At 41.3% G+C, this 19,885-nt stretch overlaps 1 protein-coding gene across 4 annotated transcripts; it reads right to left on the bottom strand.

The window, feature by feature from the left end:
- Window positions 1-933: 933 nt before the first annotated feature.
- On the bottom strand, window positions 934-19,861 carry GEMIN5 (gem nuclear organelle associated protein 5). 4 transcript variants are annotated; one of them, XM_049829645.1, is made up of 28 exons: window positions 19,674-19,861; window positions 19,247-19,401; window positions 18,593-18,774; window positions 17,693-17,844; window positions 17,338-17,469; window positions 17,011-17,143; window positions 16,380-16,539; window positions 15,548-15,760; window positions 14,739-14,824; window positions 14,127-14,221; window positions 13,340-13,473; window positions 12,034-12,107; window positions 11,459-11,640; window positions 11,219-11,358; window positions 10,616-10,787; window positions 10,128-10,355; window positions 9,488-9,601; window positions 8,910-9,038; window positions 8,250-8,345; window positions 7,813-7,950; window positions 7,119-7,266; window positions 6,877-6,996; window positions 5,817-6,027; window positions 4,933-5,190; window positions 4,278-4,440; window positions 3,074-3,650; window positions 2,525-2,621; window positions 934-1,845 (listed from the first exon to the last, which is right to left on the bottom strand). In XM_049829645.1, exons 1-28 carry the CDS (start codon window positions 19,828-19,830, stop codon window positions 1,690-1,692), a joined length of 4,602 nt encoding a protein of 1,533 aa, XP_049685602.1. In that variant the 5' UTR covers window positions 19,831-19,861; the 3' UTR covers window positions 934-1,689. The 4 variants fall into 4 exon arrangements, with proteins under 4 accessions (XP_049685602.1, XP_049685604.1, XP_049685606.1 ...); XM_049829647.1 differs by having other exon boundaries at window positions 13,340-13,475; window positions 14,126-14,221; window positions 17,338-17,466; XM_049829649.1 differs by lacking the exons at window positions 19,247-19,401; window positions 19,674-19,861 and having other exon boundaries at window positions 13,340-13,475; window positions 14,126-14,221; window positions 18,708-18,777.
- Between the last annotated feature and the right edge of the window lie 24 nt (window positions 19,862-19,885).

The raw sequence follows: 19,885 nt of genomic DNA, 5'->3' as shown, positions 1-19,885 counted from the left end.
TCTTGTTTTGGATTTTCCATCAAGCACTAAAATTCCCAGAGTCCAGGTTTTGCAGTCTGAATTTGAGTGATACATGTTCAAAGATGCTCAAGTTTCTTTCTTCTTTTACTATTTATGATGTGCTACTGCGGTAGTTCTTAGTAAAATCTGCTTTTAGGCTTATTGTACAGGAGCTGATGAATGTTGAGCTTAAGATCCCTTTGGGGGGACTTGCATTCTCTTTCTGCTTGTCTCTCAGCACAGCTAGCAGTATTGTGGAGTATTTTTTCAGTGCAGCACAGCTGCTGAAAGTGACAAATTTGTTTTGCTTATCTGTCCTGTTACGAAGTTTTCCTGCTCCATCTAAACTCTAGTGGTTCTTGCCTAAAGTGGAGGGCTGTTTGGTTAAGCACTAGCTCCCCCTCCTGGTTTTCAATTACTTTGTACAGAATTTAGCAAGTTCAAGTTAGTGGCAACAGTTTAACAGATTAACACATCTACAGAAGGATCTTTTAGTATAACCCCAGGCTTTCACCTACTGCTCTTCAAGTTGTTCTGAGGCTTTACGCAGCTTGGAGCAGGAAACCCATCAGTATCAAGTCTGCATTTTGGCTGGAAGAATCTTGATGTAAGAAACCCATCCCTCCTACTTTTTTTCTTAAACAATAATCTTCATTGTACTTACCAAACTTTCCCCCCATCAACTTTTCTGCTGCATTTAAAAACTTGCTTCTACAAATTACCAAGATAAATGCTGTGTCCGCTGAGGCTTGTAGAACCTTGTTCTTCTGTTAGGAAGAATTAGTTTTTCTAACAAGACAGGCAAAGCCTTTAGGTAAGCTGTATGACTGGTCCAAAATGTTGCATGTTCAAAACTACACAATCTATGATTGGTTTTGGCACTTGTAGAATAGCAGCTTTTCTAGATAACATGATAGTACCTCAAATTTACCATCAGTGTAGCAAAAAGCAGTTTATTCAGCCATGGATGTTGCCAAAAGCAGAGACTTTTCTTGACCTGGAGAAATCCCTTATCTCTTGCTAGTCATGCTGGAAACAAATATAAAGGGGAGGGTGAAATCTTTTACATTGTACAGGTGGCTTCATTGCACAAAGACAGACTTGTTTCATCTACTGAGTTGATTTATGTACATTTAACACCCCACGCCCCCCAAAGACAGGCTTCTTATTAATACATTTGCTCTTGATTGATACCGATTTCTATCCATCAAATTAAATGCCAGTTCATGGTGGTAGAAGACTTTATTTAGAGGGAAAATAAACTCACAATGCTTTTAAGAACAGTTCTGGCTTAAGGGTCAGTTTGCTTATAGAAACCATTGTTTTTCCTGAGGGCAGCTACTATTCCTCTGCTGAAAGACTGATACAGCTGCTCAAAACTGTTTCTCTTACATGTAAATAGCAAGAGCTTTCATTAGCATAACTTCCAACAAATGAAAAAAAAAAGACTATACAAAAATCCTGTATACAGTTCAAGGCCACAACCTACTGCTTTTCAATTTTCTAACACAGTCTCCTTAAGTAGTAGTAGTTGATGACCACAACTGAGTCTGTATGTAGACCTGATTATTTTTTTAGTTTTATCAAAAATAAACACAGCCATCAAAACAAGCCTTCACTTGAAGAAAGAACAGCCTTGGTGTTAAGTAGCTGTAGACAGCTCAAAGGAGACAGTTTGGTCTCAAAGTGTCATGTCAAGAACCTCCTGCCAGCCTTTTTATAAATATTAGCACTACTATCTTTCCTAAGGAGATCCAATGCCTCTTCACGTAGTTCAGGAGGGCACTGGGATCCAATGTGAAGGAGTACAAGGCAGCACTCCAGCACGTCGGGGAACGGGAAGACCTGCAAAAAAAGGAACATGAGGTGATGTCTACTCTTTCAATTATAATTGTTCAACATATTCAGGCAGCCAGCTCTGTAAAGCCACTGCTTTGTAGTATTTTTGGAACAGATAGTCATGAGTCAGGTATATTTCTTTCTCTTCTTCCAGTGCATTAGCTCACTTTTAACCAGGTTTGCCCCATCTTGCACAATAACCATGATTAACTTTAGTTACATTATCAACTTGAGAACAGAGATGATGAGACAGCCTAAGAAACATTGTTTTCAAACATGTGATAGGTAGTTTCTACAGTTCCTAATGTATAAATGCCATTCTATACCTTACACTTCTGATTTCACTGTTTATCAAAACTGTTTTTGCATACATAATTCTAAGTAGCAAGGGATTACTTTTAAAATGCATGGGAGAGATTCATACAGAATATCTCATTGAGTTCTCCCATGCATGAGCTTTACCTACGCTTTCCAACTGCATGGAGAAAGTTATGCTGGGGGGGGGGGGGGGGGGGGGGCGGAAATCACTCTGGTGCCATGTGTCAATTCTCTCTCAAAATTGCCATAGGATCACAAAGAAAATTACTGTTCCTTACTTTCTGTATGAAAGGGATTCTGTGATGAGGCTGCCCTTACAAAAAGACTTGTCTTTTTCAGAACCACAATGCCTCTTCTGAAAACTTACCTTTAAATTGTCTGGAAATTCTGCTAGTTTCTGCTTTGCTTTTAGAAGCTGCTTTGTTAGCTCAGGGAGTGTAATTGGTTCCTTTACTTCATCTTTACTGTCAAGGAAAGAGCAGGTGACATGAGTAACTGTTTTGCTTAAATGACTACCTAGCCTCCCTCCTGTACAGGATACACAGGAGAGAGTTGGACAAGCGTCATACGCTCCAGCTCATTCTTGCCAAAGTCCCAAATAATTGTTCAACAAAGAGACAGACCTCTTAGATCATGCTTGTCCTTTTCATTATCCTCCCATTTTCAAGCTGCCCTGTTTATTCACTGTATCAACACACCCTGTGTTATCAGGAAGTTATTCAGATTTAGTAAGTTTATGCACATGGTAGTTCAGCCCCAGGGAAATGCAAGACTTTCGAGCTGTATGTTGAAGTGTCCCTGGGTGACAAGCTTGAGATTAGAGGCAAAATAAGCTAAACGGGAAATTTGCTGCAGAAACACACACAAAAAACCAGTATTGCTTAATCCATTCATTCATTCATGTTCTGAAGCTTACCCATTCATCTGGTTGCTGTCAGAGCATGGTTTGTCCGATTCTGTCTCTGAACTCTGCTGCAGGTTGCTTTCCTGGGTGCTTCCATTTGTGTTTTCCTGGAGGTTGTTCCTCTGCTGCTGATGCTGGCGGATCATATCTGCTAAAATCTGCTGGACCTCAGCTATATCTCTCTGGGTGTTCTGTAAAGCAGCAATCTCTTCTGAAAGAAGCACTTTGCAGCCTCTCAGCTTTGACTGTCTGTCTACCAAATCGACTGAGCTAGTTCTTGAGTCATTTTCTGTCTCACACCTATGAGCTTCAGTTGTATTGCTGAGGTTTTCATCCATCTGAACTGCAGTTTGATCACGAGTTTCTTCAGAGGAGGATTGACCTGAAACATAACTCTTCTCAAGAGCTGTCTGCTCACTGGGACAGAGTACAGGATCCAAACCAGCCTTTTGCAAGACAAGGGAGTCTTTGGGTGGATTCCACCACAGGTCATACAGCAGTCCATAAGCCACAAAGCCCTCTAAACTTCTGCAAGCATCCATGCTCTGAGAATTTGTACTGTCCAGTTTGTGTCTCAGGTTATCACAGCCTAATAATGAAAAAAGGATTACAAATTGACTACAGATATTTTCAAAGAAAAGACCAGATGTGGTAAATGAATGGCTATCCTAGAGACCCAAACCATAGATTTACTCAGATGCTGGCAGAGAGGTGCAGGAAGCAGAAAAGCAAAGGCAGACATCTTTGGCATCTTTTTAAACACAATACTCTGTTCTAGCTAGCATGAGACTGCATGTTCTCATCATCTACAGCAAACTTCCTTGGTCCCAAGCTGCACATCAAGTCACACGATCAAGATCTGCAAAATAAATACACTGCATACTCTGCAAGAATGAAGGGAAGGGCCACTTGGAGTGATATGCGACTATGAGATGAATACAGCTTTCCAATGTCCCCATCTGCCTTACAGAACAGAATTTGCTCAGTTTCTTACATCACCCATACCAGGTGACACTGCTGAGCTTGCTTCCACAGTCAGGAATTTTGATCGCCCAACAGCCCTTGCACTAGCCAAATGCCACTGGTTTCCATATATATATGGGTATGTCTGGCTCCTTCCAAACATCATTATGTCTAGTAATATTAATGGACACACAGCTATGCTTACAAGGAAGATTACCCATATCTGTGTCAGTGCCAGGACTAAGAGACTTACCTTCAGGAAGGATGATACTGCAAATCTCTTGCATCAGAGTGAAATTACCAGCATCATAACTGCGGCTCACAGCTCCAAGAATACTTTTCACTGCCTCATCCCAGGTAGCAGTGTGATAGCCCAGGGCTGCAAGGGTCAGGTCATGGGAGATATGGAAAAGCACCTACAGGAAGCACCAGAGAGCATGATTAATAGTTTTACTGCAACGTATGAATTACTCACAGCTTATGACCCTTGTGGAAGAGCACAGAAGCACATGACTTAACCAAAAGCAATTTTAACAACAATGCAATTTACATAGTCTCCTTCATGCAGGAGGTAGAGCACTTTTACATTACTTGTAACTGTAAAATCAGCAGCTGTGCTTGCACGTGTCCTACTAAACAGATGAGAAGTGGGAGCACACCAAAGGCTCATCACTGACACCGTACATCAGTTCTTACCCTGCACAGAAACAAACGCAGAAACAGACTAGTGGCTATGCAAGCCATCCCAGCTGCCTATCGTCTACTTCTCCCAGATTATAACTTCATCCTGCAGCAGGGTGCAGACATCAGTCCGCTGGGAATGGCTGGCACAACACCATGAACTGGCTGTGTTTTACTGTGTATGCCATAGTGAGGCTTAATGTGTATACAGATCTAAAGCCATTTACCTGCTTTGGGTGTGTGTTGCTGGTAGAAGGAGGATGCTCAATACTGCACAGCTGCTCCCATGCACATGTGGCTTGTTCAGTGCTGTCCATGCCCAATACATTCTGCCACACTTCTATCACCATGTCAAAAAATGAGGTGTCTCTGTTCAGCTCCCAGTTGTGATAACAGGGAGGTACGGGGCTCTTTCGATCAGAGGGATTTCTTTCACTAAGGCACTTGCAAAGCAGTTCATTAAGGCAGAAAACAAGTCTTTGTCCCTTTAACAAGGAAAAAAAAAAAGAAAAAAAAAGAGCACTGAACTGCTGCTAAAAAAACCCACCAATCCCTTACTAACCACAGCAGGTAGACAAATTTAAGAACATCATGGCTAGCAGTAGCTTGTTGATGATCGACTGTTTCACAATTGCACCTACCAAAGAACAATACTGATAGGCTCAGAGACTGTAAGGTCAGAAGGCAACGTCAGAACAAGCTAAGCTAGCCTTCTGCTTCTCAGTCCGCATGAAAACGGACTTTTGGATTAAGCCTCCAGCAGGTGGATTTACAGTTAGCTCACTTGTTCCCTTCATGTAAACGGTGATACTTTCCTTCACTTTTTTCTTCTTATGATCAGTATTACATACCTAAAATAAAATCCCACTTTTCTCAACTACCTCTCATGTAACTAACAAGCATAGAGCCTATGTGCCTCCCCACCATGGGCCCTTTGCCTCTGCAGAGGCTCATGCTTTTTCATATGGTCATTGCAATAGACTAGAAAAGTATTTTGAGGCTAAACCAGCTCAAAGGACTACCTTGGACTATTAACATATGGGAAGTGGTGCCAAGTTCATCTGGAGAGAGACAATGCTAAAGAAAGCAGAAAGGAAACGACCAGACTCACAAATAAAGTTTTATGTTGCTGAAGGACTGCCTGAGTTCCCACCCAGTTCCTGGATAACAGCAAGTCTTGGGCACATCTGAAAGACAAAGTTGCTGACAACTCCTCCTCTCCAGATATCAATGCAAGCTCAGCAGCAGTTTTAAGGGATGTCACATCGCCCTTTTTTGCTAACACCTTAACCGCATCATAGGGTGAGGAAGCCCCCAAGTAACTGAAAAGAGATAAAAGCAAATTGACTTGATTAGTACTAAAATACCATTTAAAAATTGTATTGCAACACAATAGCACAAACATACAAGTGAAGATAAACCTCTATTTTCCACAGGTTCTCAGAGCTCTCATCACTTTGTCTTACCAAAGTTTACTACAGACATATGGTGCTTGATCTGATGCAAAGCTACAAAGGGAAAGTCACACAGCCTAAAAACCTGGACTGAAACCTCTGGTGGTGTGCATACCACGTACGGCTTGGATGAGAAATAGAAATAAATAGATTCAAGAGACAAAAGTTATATGCAGTAGTTTATCCATACTGCATTTCTCTGGATTTCATCCGAATCCTTTCCCAAGTGTGAACACCCTCAAAAATGCCAGAACTCAAGCATCATCAAGCTGGCACTCAATGCCAGCATCAAGCAAAGGACACTATTCCAGCAAAATACTTCAAGTGTTATTATTAATTTTGGTAGTCACAAATTTGAAGCACTCTAGCTGGAGGAGGAGAACCCAGCGATTAGGATATTAGTGAAGGCCTAAAGAAACTCAAGATGAACTCTTGCACTGCACATTTCCAGTGGAAAGGTTGGAAACATCACAGTCTTTTTGTATACATCCTAATCTTAGTCTCGCTAGACTAGATGGCTCTACTGTAGTATGGCATTTGGACCTTCTGCTCTGAACTGCCCTCTGGGGCTCCTAGAAGTCTAGTGAGATCAGGCTGAGAAAGCACCTCAGACAAATAATGACCAGACCAGTTAACAGATTTCAGCTGCTACAAAACCAAGAACCTTCTTTTTTTCAGGCATGGAACCAGGTCTGTCTTCTTCCCAGTAACACTCACCATTTGGCAGCCATGGAATAATGACCGTCTTTTTCTAACAGAGCTGCCCAACTGGTGTACAGATCCCTCAGAACTGGGTCTTCTGGACGCAACCTGGCCTTAGCAATTACAATTGCCTCCCTAATGCACATAAGGGAAACCAAATACAAAAGTTAATTGGCTGTGCACAAAAAGTGAACCAAAATGTCAAATCTACCCCAACAGAAAACAAGAGCAAATCCTAAACATAAATATACAGCAACCTGTAAAAATGGTTCACTTTCAGGAGCTCCACAGCTTCATACACTTTATGTATGGACAGAAGATGGGAGGCAGCCTTCACATACTGCTCCTGAAAACACAGCTGTTTCACAAAGGCTTCTACTGTCCAAACCCAGGCCTGATATCCAACTGCAAAAGAGAAGGCAGTACAATTGGAGGCAGAGTTTTAAAAGTGGAAGAATTCCTGTGGGATGACATCATCACCAGTTTCTTCAACATGTACCCCTCCTCTGCCCCAGATTAGTTTCTTGTTTCTTAACCATCCCAATACAAGTCACTGAGTCAATGAAACAGCTAGGGCTTGAACATGACCGTAGGACTTCACTACCAGTAAAATACCTTAAAAGCACATTTAAACCAACAGCAAGCTGGAAGGACTGCTACATATTACAAAGAACCAACTTTGTACTTGGAAGGATGGGCCTGCTCCTTCAAGAAGTCCCAAAGGAAACCTCTCCATTTCCTGCTATCCCAACGTAAGGGTGCTTGTGGAAATGTCCAGGTTCTTTGTCATAAATAGGATATGTTTTGTGTTTGATTTTTGTTATCAGGCAGTTAAAGAAGCAACCTCCTTCCAGTCTGGAACAATCATGAGTTTCAAACTCAGAACAATCACAATGAGGCTACGCTTGGCAGCTAATTCCATCTGCTTATGTGTTACAAGAACAAACATACCCATGGGCGAGATTGCTACTAGCTGGTCTGTTAGCTCTCCCCTCTCAGCAGCTGCCTGGAGGACACCCTTCATATCTCCTTTCCACAACATGAGCTGCTGAAAGAGCTCTGGATGCCCGTTCTCCAAGTGTTGTTTTCCTGTTGGAAGCAAACACACTTCTATCAGCATGAGTGCAATAGCATTTTTTGCCATAGAAAAATAACTTGGCAAAAATGAGATTATTCAAGCTCAGGGTATTGCAGGTTTGCATCTGGAAGACGTAAAAACTATTTGGGAAAAATACATCTTTTCTTCTTTTCACACAGAACTGCATTCTTAATCCTACATTTTAATCCACAGTAAAGAAAGTTGAAGTATTTTTCCCAATTTGTTTACTCCTTGAATGTTACCAGTTATGATGGACATACTGTCAAAGTGGATTCATTGTTCCACTTACCTTCCACATCAATCATCTTGTGCAGAGAAGCCCTGTCTGCGAACAGCCCCAAGTGGATGCGATCCTTGAGGTCAGGGGACACATCTTCATTATTATCTGAACCAGATAAAAAGAATGAATGTTTAAGATTTGGTACAACACTGGGAACTGGGACCTGCCAAGTCACTCACTAGCAATGGTTATGTCTTCTACTTTCTTTCCTGTATAGCAGATTTAACAATTTGCAGATCTACACTTAGAACTTACTAAATTTGGTTAGAAGGACCATGTTTGTGCAGAACATTTACTCTAAATCAAACGTAACACATTCCTTTGCATGCTCTGGGGAACAATACTGTGAGAATACAAACATCTCCCTCATGGCTTATTTTCTCCTGCCCATATTGTACTTTCAAAGGTGAAAAACACTTTGCATGTATGCAGACAATTCTACCCTATCTCCACAACATAGGATCCTACTCAAAACCTGTCTGGAGTAGCTACAGAGTGCTGAAACACTACAAGAGAAGTTAGGTAAGAGATCACAGCTAGTCACACATTTTGATAAAGGTAAGGATTTTAAAAAAATAATGCCTAGTGGTCAAAGTCAAGTCCTTGGACACATGCTTCTGAATACTTTAGAGCACCTACCCTTTAAGTATTTTAGTTTTAGACTGATACCTTTGGTTTTCAGACATGTAGCCAGCCTCAAGCAGTCCTGATGCAATTCATCTTTTGATCTGTGATCCATGAATGTGCTGAAGGGTAGAATAGAACGAGGCTTCCTCTTCTTCAGAGAAGCATCAGAAGCTGCAAAATCAGACACATTTTAGTCACTGCTGCATGGTTACAAGTCTCCTACAGCAGAACTCCCCAACGTATTCCAAAACCCCCTCTTCCTCACACAGGAAAACAAAAACCAGATGCTCAAGTGCCAGATGCATCTCCATTATGACAACTCTGACTTCTGAATACTGATCGCTTTGCATATTTTTCTGCCCATCTTGCCTGGAATGAAACTAGCAACTAAAAGGCAATATCAAAGCCCACATTAAACTACTACTCAATTGACCTGACAAGCAGGGCAAATAAAAGAAGCAGCAATTTAAAGCGTTTAAGAGATGTTAAAAGCACACTCTTCTTTCTCTGGCACTTATTTGGTGTCACATTAGGAAGGGAAGCTGCAGCCAAACAGAAGCCTAGAATGAGGAACTCTGCCTTGATGCAGGACTGTTAAAAAGTCCCTGAAACATACTAACTTGGTTTCTCTTTCGGCAGATCCTTTTTCACAGGAGTAGCTTTCTGGGTCACAAAAGGCTTTGGCAAGCTGAATGAAGAATAATCATATGTAGATGAAAATGTATCCTTGGACACTGTGGAGTTAAGTGATAAAACAAGTGATAAAAAAAGGAAAAAACAATACATGAAAAAGCCCATAGCAGAATACTTGACATATTCACATTCTATTACATTAATTTTGAAATATACAGAAACTAAGCTTTGCTTTGCCATAGAACTTAATAGCTTTTTAGGGAAAGGAAATACTAAGAAAACGTTACAGAACTGTCACAAAGCTAAATAAGATGTCAACAGACACTAACAAACATCCACCAGTATTGTAAAATTTATCACCAGAAGGCAACACTGATCAAAAATGACATTGTTTCAATTCAAACACAGTAACTTTGTTCATTAGGCCAGAATGTTCTTATTTAAAGACAATTAGTCCCAAACTAGTTTAGAAAATTATGAAAGGCATTCCAAAACTGTATTTCCTTCAAGTGGACTATTTCAATAAAACCATATTATGACAAAATCTGCATGAAAACATTAAATTTGGTGATGATCCGAGGTCTAAACAATCTGGGAACCATTGAACTAAGATGATTTGTTTATTACCAGTTGTGGAGACTTTATCAGGCAACTCTGCCTCCTGAGCCGCTTTTTCTCCTTCATGGTCCGACACTCCATTTTCCTCTAGCAACATTTCCTTCCCGCTCTCATCTCCATTCATGGTATCACTTAGATCCTGCTTGGCTGGACTCTTTTCTGTAGGCTTTTTCTTCTTTTTGGTTTTGACTTTTGGTTGCATACTTCTTTTTTTCTCTAATTCTATGCTCTTTTTGCCTGTAAAAGTTTGCAAAAGTTACCCTGATAATATCTGTAGAGATTTTTAGTGTATTAGCTGTCTGTCTCTGAAGTTCAACATTTAGTTTCCAAATAAGGATACAACTCAATTTACACCTAGACAGTTTATTCCTGAAGAGGTAGCAGACAGATTTGGAATTCAGCATAAAAACTTACCATACCATTTCAATGTGGTAACCCTCTATTTACCAGCTCCAACATTATCTTCAGGAAAGGATCTTCTGTTTCAATATACTTACCCTGAGGAGGCCGTGTATGCTCCTGCTTTGAGATATGCCATTTGTGAACAGAAAAATCATCTGCTCCTGTATAAACAGAATCTGAATCCACTGGTGACCACTGGACACTCAGTAGCCTGCCCTGGTGCCCTCGGTAGTTGCAGAGTGGCTCTTCCTTCATAACATCCCATACCTTATAAACAAGAAAGAAATCCAATTACTCAGAAAGCCTCATCTTCCCCTAATACTCTGCATTTTCTCTTCAGTGATTTGTACTTGTAGGTATTTCAAATACCAACATGCAAATGGAGAAAATTCAGGTCTTCCTTTGTTTTCATCAATACATTTGCATAACATCCTTCTTTTTTAAGGATCCAAAAGTGCTAATATGAAAACAATAGTCACTGGACTTACAAATCAATTTGCAAGTCGCAAAAACATACGGATACCTGCATATCAGGTATTCAGAACCAGGAGATGGTTACCAAGGGTAAATTTGCAGTACTTCAGTAGTTTATCTCACAAGAGAAGCTTTGCTGTTTAGTCATCTTGGTTCTAAAACACCGTAGAATGGATGATTTGAAACTAAAAGAAATATATTTCTGAGTGTCTGTGGAACAATACCTGTGCTGTGCCATCATAGCAAGCAGATACCAATCTTCCCTCATGGTGGGGGCTCCAAGACAGACTTGTGATTTTAGCTGTGTGCCCAGCCAGAGTTCGAAAAGGCTCTGTTATTGTCAAAGGACTTTCTGAAGAGCTCTCTGAAAGAAAAACAAAAGGATCAAGTATGGCCAGCAAGACAAACTGGCAGTAAACCAAAACAAGATGCCAAGACTTGGAATATAATCTGCAAATGGTTACCTACGATGCTCTTCAGATTATGCACATAAATAGTGGCATTGATTGACCCTGAAGCTATCAAGTAACTCAGCTCTGGCTGGCTCCCATGCTCATGATGCCAACGAATAGCATTAATCAGTTTATGATGCTGCTGGATAGTGCAGAGCAACTTCAAGGTTGGTGCCTGAAATATTTCAATTGATCTGAAATGCAAGAACAACAGTGTAAGAATTCCAGTAGTCAGTGAAAATGGTAATTTTTTTTGTTACATTGCATGAGGAAAATTACAGGACATGAAATAGAGTAACTAAATGAGGTTTTCTTTTTTGGATTCAACTCAAACCTTCGTTTAGTACATCAGCAAAAGCTCGTTTCAACCATGAGTTGAAAAATAATTTAACATGATGATATGGATCCTCCATGCCAAGAGCAGCTAAACCAAATAACAGCAAGCAGTGCTGTATTATCACAATTCAAATACATTGGCAGTGAAAGAACAGAGGCAAACCAGGGCAACAAAAAGTACTTTTGCTTCACTACAGTGATTCTAGTCAAGATCAGCACATACACCACCTTGACCTAGAAGTGAAACATACCCATCTTCATTGCCAAGAGCTAAGAGTTTGCCATCTGGTTTCCAGCTGATCTCTGTACGCGCAGGCAGTTTGTGCTGTAGAAAGAAGACACAACTATTGCCAAAACCTCTTAAATCTCTCTCACATACAGTCAACAGAGCAAGACTGGCAACTGGACAGAGTTGCAATTAGTCTACAAAATAAAAGTCACAAATGGGTCCATTGCTTTTGTAGCAGTGACATAAGCTTGAGCAATTAAGAAAGACTGAATGAACTGATAAAAGAACCAGTGATTATTTTTATTAGTTCAGTGGCATGTCTCAAAGGAAGTTTGTCTGGATTCCCGTAGGACCTTTATGCTTGATCTCCTTATGCTCCTTGGAAAGCCCCAGATGCAAGCAAATTCTATCATATTTCAAAAGAAATCAAAGCTTACTTGTAATTATTTCTGTTCTTTCTAATTCAGATGAAAGTTACTCACAGTTTACAATTTAGATGCCTAAAAATGATCATTTCATTGCCTGTGACATTAGTCTCTCAATCCCCAGTGAGTCTTCTATTCAAGTAAGAAGCTAAAACCCAGCTAATACAAATCAATATAGTTTGATTGACTTCAGCTGACTTATGCTGACTTAAAGCAACTGAAGATCTAACCCACTTCACTTATTTTGTACTTTCAACTAAGAAATGACTGATCACACTTGCAAAGATGTTATGGTCAGTTATCACCAAACACTCTGCACTAGCTGCAGCATAAATGGAAACAGACTCCTGCAAAATCATGACTGCCTTTACTGCAAAATTTATTTAAAAAAGAAAAAGTTAACATTTGAAATGAGAACTAGAGAAGTTGAGGTAGTTAATTCATGCAAGCCCACTATGGGATCTAAGCTATGACATTATTCAGGATATTACTTTAAGTGCATTGAAAATGGAAAGCTCTGTATGAACTAATTATTTTAAACAGCCACACACAGCCTTAAAACCAGACCCTATACTTCAATTTAACTTTTCTGGTTAAGTAAATTACACAGTAGAAACCTAAGTAACTGATGCCAGGAGCCAATGTGCCATGTTGACATTGGGGGGAAAAAAAAGACCCTTTTTCAGGGACAAACACATAAACAGCTTAAGTAGTTTGAGTCAATAAGTGTCACTGAAGTTCATCTGTGGAGACTGCAGGTTTCAAATTTTCTATTTATTACAGATTCATCATTGAGGCAAAATCAAAAACCTACAACTACAAGGCCACAGAAACTATGACATGGTTATCATGAATCCATAACCTCCCCCTCCCCCTTCCCCCCCCCCCCCAAATCATACTCACTTTGATTGAATTAGTGTCTCGGATGACTTTGTTGATGTCATTTGCCTCTCCATTAAGCTTCCAGGGGTTGTGTTGAAAAACAATACCTTCTCCAGCACAGCTATACAAAGTTACAGAGGGCTGTTCACCTTCTCCTATCCAACAGAGTAAAAAAGCTAAATATACTATGTTCTTCATCAGTCCTCCCAGAAGTAATCACTCCCACTATACATCAAAACATTATTTTAAAAGGCTATACATGCTTCAATTGCCTGTGATCCAGCAGCAAGAAATTCTAACAATACAGTCCTCTGAAAGGACCTCTCATTTCTACCAACAGATCTCTGCATAGCACAATCACTTCAAGCCTTAAAATTCCCTTTAAAGTTTGGTCCTCAAAAAAATTCAAGTTGTGCAAGAAGAGCTAATGGAGCTGTTCTGGTTAGTTCAAATGGTAGAAACATAATTCTGGAGCTAAGGAACCCATACTTGATCCGATGCAGTTACTACAGGAAGCCCGTGCAGACACTTATTGTTCTGTAATACCTTGAAGTAAGTGCAGAGGTGTGGTACACCACTGCCACCTATTTCCTGAGGCTACCAGAATTCAAAAACTAGAAGAGATTGTTTTGCCCCCTTGCAAAACTATTAACAATTCCTCAAGCAGAATGCATTATTAGGTGCTAGAGAGGATTGCTACCAAGCAAACAGGGTTCCTTTTCCTAAGAAGGGAGGGCATACTAACTTCATGGCATCTGTGTGCTCTGCATGGATGTTCTGCTTTGTGACAAGGCACTGGAAGACTCACCAGAAGACAGAGGAGGAGTTGGAGGCCCCCAGGCTAATGTGTATACAGTCTTCTTGTGGTAAGTACTGGAGATCTGAGGTGGCTTATTCTTAGCACTGGGCAGGAAGATAAGGAAGCAGGGTCAGCCAGATTTCAGCAAAGGGAAATTAAAAAAAAAAGAAAGAAATCAAAGCGATGTATTTCCAGTGGTGAAAATGGACACCAGGTACTTTAACATACTAAAGCGACGGCTCAACCAAGCCTTCTTTAACATCTCCTGTAGTACACTACTAAAATCATAACAAAACTGTCCTGATGACCTTCACCTACATGTTGCTTTTCATTCTCTGAAAACGTCTTTCTAGCTAAAATCTTCCTTGACTGATGTCCTCCCACACGGTGATCTCTGGTCATGCAATTATAAGTTTACCTTATGCAATGATTACCTTAGAAGCTACCAGACATAATGGAGAGATTAAAAGACGCACTGAAACCCCAACCGTTTGACTAGTTTTAATTTAATCCTACTCTTGTCTAACAGTAAAGATATATCTTGGGAAAGACCACACCACGTATGAATGGTAACATAAGAGCAGGACCTGACACTAATGAATTTGAAAGCCTCTTTCTTACCTGCTGGAGAAGGTGTCAAATATGCCAACTTTTCCATCATCTGTTCCGAAAGCCAGGCAGCCTTCCTTAGTTGGATGCCAGGATAACTACAAGCAAAATAGAGAGAGACCAGTAAGGACACAAGCTACAGACACTTGATTTCTAAATAATAAACAAAAGGAAAACATTGAAACTGATGAGCAAGCACCACCCCTTATACCCACCCTTCCAACTACAGCCACTTGATCACTCAGCTATGAGTATCAAAGGCTCTCCCCCCCGACCAGCTATAGTGGGATGAAAGAGACGAATACCATTAAAATGCTGTTTGACATCTGCATTACAAAACAGAAATGGAGAATATTGTAGGATGGTGGGAAAACTTTTGCTGCAAACAAGAGTAACTACTGTGTTTTACTGCTGCCAGCAATTTTACCAGGCAGTAGGCCCTGGCCAACCACTGGTTAAACCCAAACTGAAGACATCCATATTGGTTTTTGTGAGTGTCAAAATTCCTAGCAGAGCAAGGGCAACCATGGATTAAGCAAAGAAGGAGGATAAAAGTGAAAAAGTAATGTAACAGCCAGCTGGACTCCAGCTGATTTTCACTAGATCTAATGCAAGCATCCAGGGTTGTAAAAAGGTCTAAAAATTTGTTGCCAGATTCTAAAATGTATACCGAAGGAATCAAGTACAAAAGGAACAACTTGGCTTTATATATTTTTAGTTGGGAAAAAACTTTTTCAGAGTGAAAGAAAAATATTCTTGAAAGAAAAAAATGGAGCAAAAAGAGACAAGGAAAAAAAAGGGGGAATCAAAAGCGCACTTACTGCTGTAACCTTGGACTTTATGCTTTGCCAGAAGGTTTTAACATCATAAATATTGTTCATGGACAAAGTATTCCACACTCGGATCATGCTGTCTCCAACACCGATGGCAAGGCAGCCTGTGTCCACAGGGGAGAAGGCAAGACTATAGACAAATCCCCCAAGCGAGGGCATGGTCCAGCTACAATCGAGAGTTGACAGGTCCCAGCACTTCACCTGAAGAATATTAAAGGAACAAGGAATGGTTAAATGTAGAGTGACTGGCATGACAAGTTAAAAAAAGCTTGAATGGATGAAGAATCAAAGGGTCAAATTTAAGGCTTGAGATAGTATGTAATCTGCACCCAGAGGATTACATGTCACAGACAGGGCTGCAATAGTTGGAAGACTGTAATGGAGTGGACAAAATGATTATACTTTAATACTATGGTCCTCTTCTGACTTGAAAATAGGATGCGCTCTGCTGCCTGTAAAAGGCAAAAACTTAAAAAAAAATAGATGCTTTAGTTTGTACAAGGAAATGATTTTAAGAAGGAAAAATAGGCCTTTTTAAAATGAAACATCCAGGAAAAAGAGATGGTAAGCTCCCTGTATTAAATGCTTACCATTCAAGTCCAGAATGTCATAACCATTCACTCCACCATGGTAAAAGCTTGAGCTTATAAACTAACAAAAATATATACAACCTGTGCTCAGAACACATTTTAAGCAATGATGTTATAAAATGCTGCAATAAACCCACTTTAGGAGAAAACTTGTGGCCCTAAAAGGGGTAGGGTCAGTCAAACTGTATATGTACAGCTGTTTTTATGTTAATTTCATAAATGGTTCTTACATCTCTGTCCATTGAAATGGAAAAAAGGAGCTCTTTGTCTTGAAGCTTCACAGAACTCAGATTGAACACAATACGGGAGTGATTTTGTCCTTCTGAAGATCCTAAAAGAGTCCACTTGCGTTTTCCAGATTGGCTCAAATCCCAGAGTAGCAGTTCTCCTCTGTGAAATTTAAAGCGTGTACTTCATTGTTCACTTCAAAAGAATAATATAGGCTATATATAGACTATATTACATCTATATATACTGCAAGTACAAGAGTAATACAGCTAGACACACATCCACTACATGTGCCTATACACAGATAAACACACGCAAATGCCACCCTACAAATGATATCCATAGTTAACCACACTGAAAACTGACATGTCATTTTGTCCCAGTAGATGGGCAAAACCACAATTAATACCGTTAGCAGTCAATATTCAGTTAGATTATCAGACAAACTGTGGGACAAATAGTAGTTTTCTAGAAGTCTGAACTCCCACTTTAGCCCTTGGCCTGTCTTCTCTCCAGTTATACTGGGAAGGAAGTAGCAAGGGGGTGTCAATGTCTCCTACCCAGTTCTTCCTTAAGTATCAAATGAATCTGCAGTTACTGATGGTACCCAGGCTGCTGTGTGCCCCTGCTTACCCAAAACAGCTGGATACAATTTCTGTGGAACGACCAGAAGGCCAGTGAACAGTCAGCCAAATGCGCTCTTTAACAGTGGGATCAACAGCTCCACCTCTTCTCTTCGTGGGTGGCAACTTCAAAGTCATTACACCTATGGAATGAAGACGGATCATCTAGACCTAGTACATCAAAATCCTCTGAGAGAAAAAGAAGTCCTGTGAATCTGAAGCTTTAAGTATACTCCTCATGCTTTAAACTATCAGGGTAGCAAATGAAGGCTGCAGTTAGAGAAGAATTCTTCCACCACATTGTTATTGTTTATCTCACATTATTAATTTTACTTACTTCTGCCTCTAGTACAGCTCCATATTCGTATGGTCTGATCTTTGCTTCCCGAAGCCAGGTAACAACCTTTCTTTGTGGCTGTGCTCTGTGTCAGCTCCCCATTTGGAACTTCGCCTTCCTCTGAAGGAACTACTGAATACCATTGAAGTCATGTTACTACACTTTAAAATTCAAAGCTTTCTAAAAATTTAACTGAAAATACATTGCTCTGTATCAGAATGGACTTTAATTGAACTTACTGGTTACCTTTGATTAGCTACTTAATGACTTTCTATGAATAAGGAATTCAGTTCTCTAGAAAGACATTTACATGAACTAAAAATCACTTCATAAACTATTAATCAGTTCTACATACCTTGGAGCTCATCTTGCCAAGCAGGTAACCTTTCTTCACCAGGCACAGGGCACCAGGCCAGACAATGTATTTCATCATCATGGCCTCTTAGCCGATGAAGAACTTCTCTTTTCCTGCTGATATCAATTATAACCACCATGCCATCCTTGTAGCTAAAAATGGAGACTTAAATTAATGAAGAGATTCTTGGATCCTTGTGGAATAATACCTGACTCGATTTCCAAGCTCTTTACCAGGATGACTATCTCTGTATTGCAGACAGAGAAGCCAAATCACAAGCAGCACTGGGACTAGCAGACTAATGGTCAATGGGAGCTGCAGTATAGCACTGGTGTACCTGCAGCTGCCTTTTCAAGAAATGCAACCAGTAGTACATTTGGCTTCAAGAATGACAGTCATTCATTAGTAATACAGCTTTCAGAGACTTTAAAAACTACAGTGGCTTTTCTACAAGGAAAACTTTTCCCTTCATCACAAATCACTTTCATTCCTTCCCTCTTGTGTTCTCCCTTCAAGAGAACTGTATCGTTAAGTCTAAGGGGCTTTCATGTTCCTTCTCTGTTCAGTACAGCCTTGGGTATCTAAAGGACTGGAATTGCAGTGGTTGACAAAGGCCTAGTCAAATTAAGAAATTCTTTTCAGATGAAGTAACCTATAACGTGGCAAACACCAGTCAAGTCTAATTAAAAAATAACAGTTTTAAGAAATTTCAAAGATTCAAACCAAATCTGGACACTTACATTGTTATGGATTCCTATGTTTTGCAGGTCTATCAAATCTAAATGTTATTTCTGAATGAAAAAAAATCCAGAAGAAAATAACCTTGCAATTGTGTAGCAAAAATTCACAGTAAGGTTCTCTCAACAGAAGAAGGGAAAACAAAACGTAATGAATATTTACCCAACTGCTACCAGGTTTTCATGGTGAGGAGAACAAGTGAGACAAAAAATTGTCCGAGGCTCTGGGAAGAACTGTTGGCTGTCACTTCTGTTATGCCAGTAACAAACAATTATACCTTTTTCATCACCGGATACAATCAAATCTTTCACAAGGGGTGACCAGTGCAATGCTGAGATGGTGTTCTGAGGAAAGAGAATTGAATACATTTAAGGCTGTCTTACCACCACCTAACACAGGATAACGAGCAGAAAATAATCTGTGAGTACTCCCCAGCATCAGCTGAATCAGTTCTAAAGCGTTTCAGTTATTTTGGGCTTTGGCACGATTGACGTATTTGCCAATATGCTGCCCTGAGAGACAGTAACTGTTCAAACGTACGCTCTTAGTCTGTCCTGTGTGGAACAATAACTTGACGAAAAGACGAAAGCAAGCTGGGTTAAGCGGCAACGAGTTCACACCGCGAGCGCACTCCCTTATTGAGGCTTTGATAGTAACCAACAGCTTATTAAGGTGATGTAACAACGCTGCAGACCTCAGGCTAGAACAAGGAGCTGGCCAGAAGCGTTCAACGGTTTTCATTTCACTGGGTTTGAACGTCGCCTTTGGTGAAAGTAACGTCACCCTGCTTTCTGTGCCAGACCTGAAAAAACCCACCTGGTGCAGGCTGTACCCCGCCACCGGAGCCAGGGCCTCGGCGTCCCAGATTTTGACGCTCCCGTCGTCGGAGCTGCTGGCGCAGAGGCTGCTCTGCCCGGGACAGCGGCAAAACGCGAACCCGGAGATCCTGTCCGTGTGCCCGATGAGCTCTCCTGCACCGACAGCAAGAAAACGCCATGGGAACCCCCTCCACCCCGCCGGGACCGCAACGGCGCCTTCCTCACCCCCCAATCCCCATCCCAATCCCCATCCCCATCCTCCTCCTCCTCCTCCCCGGGGTTCCCGCCGCCCCACACGTGCCCGAGCGGCTCCCGGCGGCCCCGCGGCGCTCGTATAAAACGTGCGTGTGTGTGTGGAAGGGGGGGAGGTTAGTGAGGGTCGCCCACGGGCCCGGTGTTCCCGCCGGCGTGGGTTGTAGCGGTACCGTAAAACGCGGGTGCGGCGCCGCCGCCGACATCCAGCAGGCAGACGCGGTGCCTCGCCGCGAAGCCGAAGAGGCGGCCATCGCTGCTGGCGTCGCTGCAGCGGCTGCTGTACCAGTTGGGCGAGGCGGGCAACACCCGCACCCCCGCCGCCGCCATCGCTCCCGGGCCGCCCCGCTCCGCCTCGCCTCGCCTCAGGCGCCGCCGCCAAGCG

Source organism: Accipiter gentilis, chromosome 26, assembly GCF_929443795.1.
Source record: "Accipiter gentilis chromosome 26, bAccGen1.1, whole genome shotgun sequence".
Lineage (NCBI taxonomy): Eukaryota > Metazoa > Chordata > Aves > Accipitriformes > Accipitridae > Astur > Astur gentilis.
Note: the sequence above shows the minus strand (reverse complement) of the source record. Positions and strands in the feature narration are given on the sequence as shown.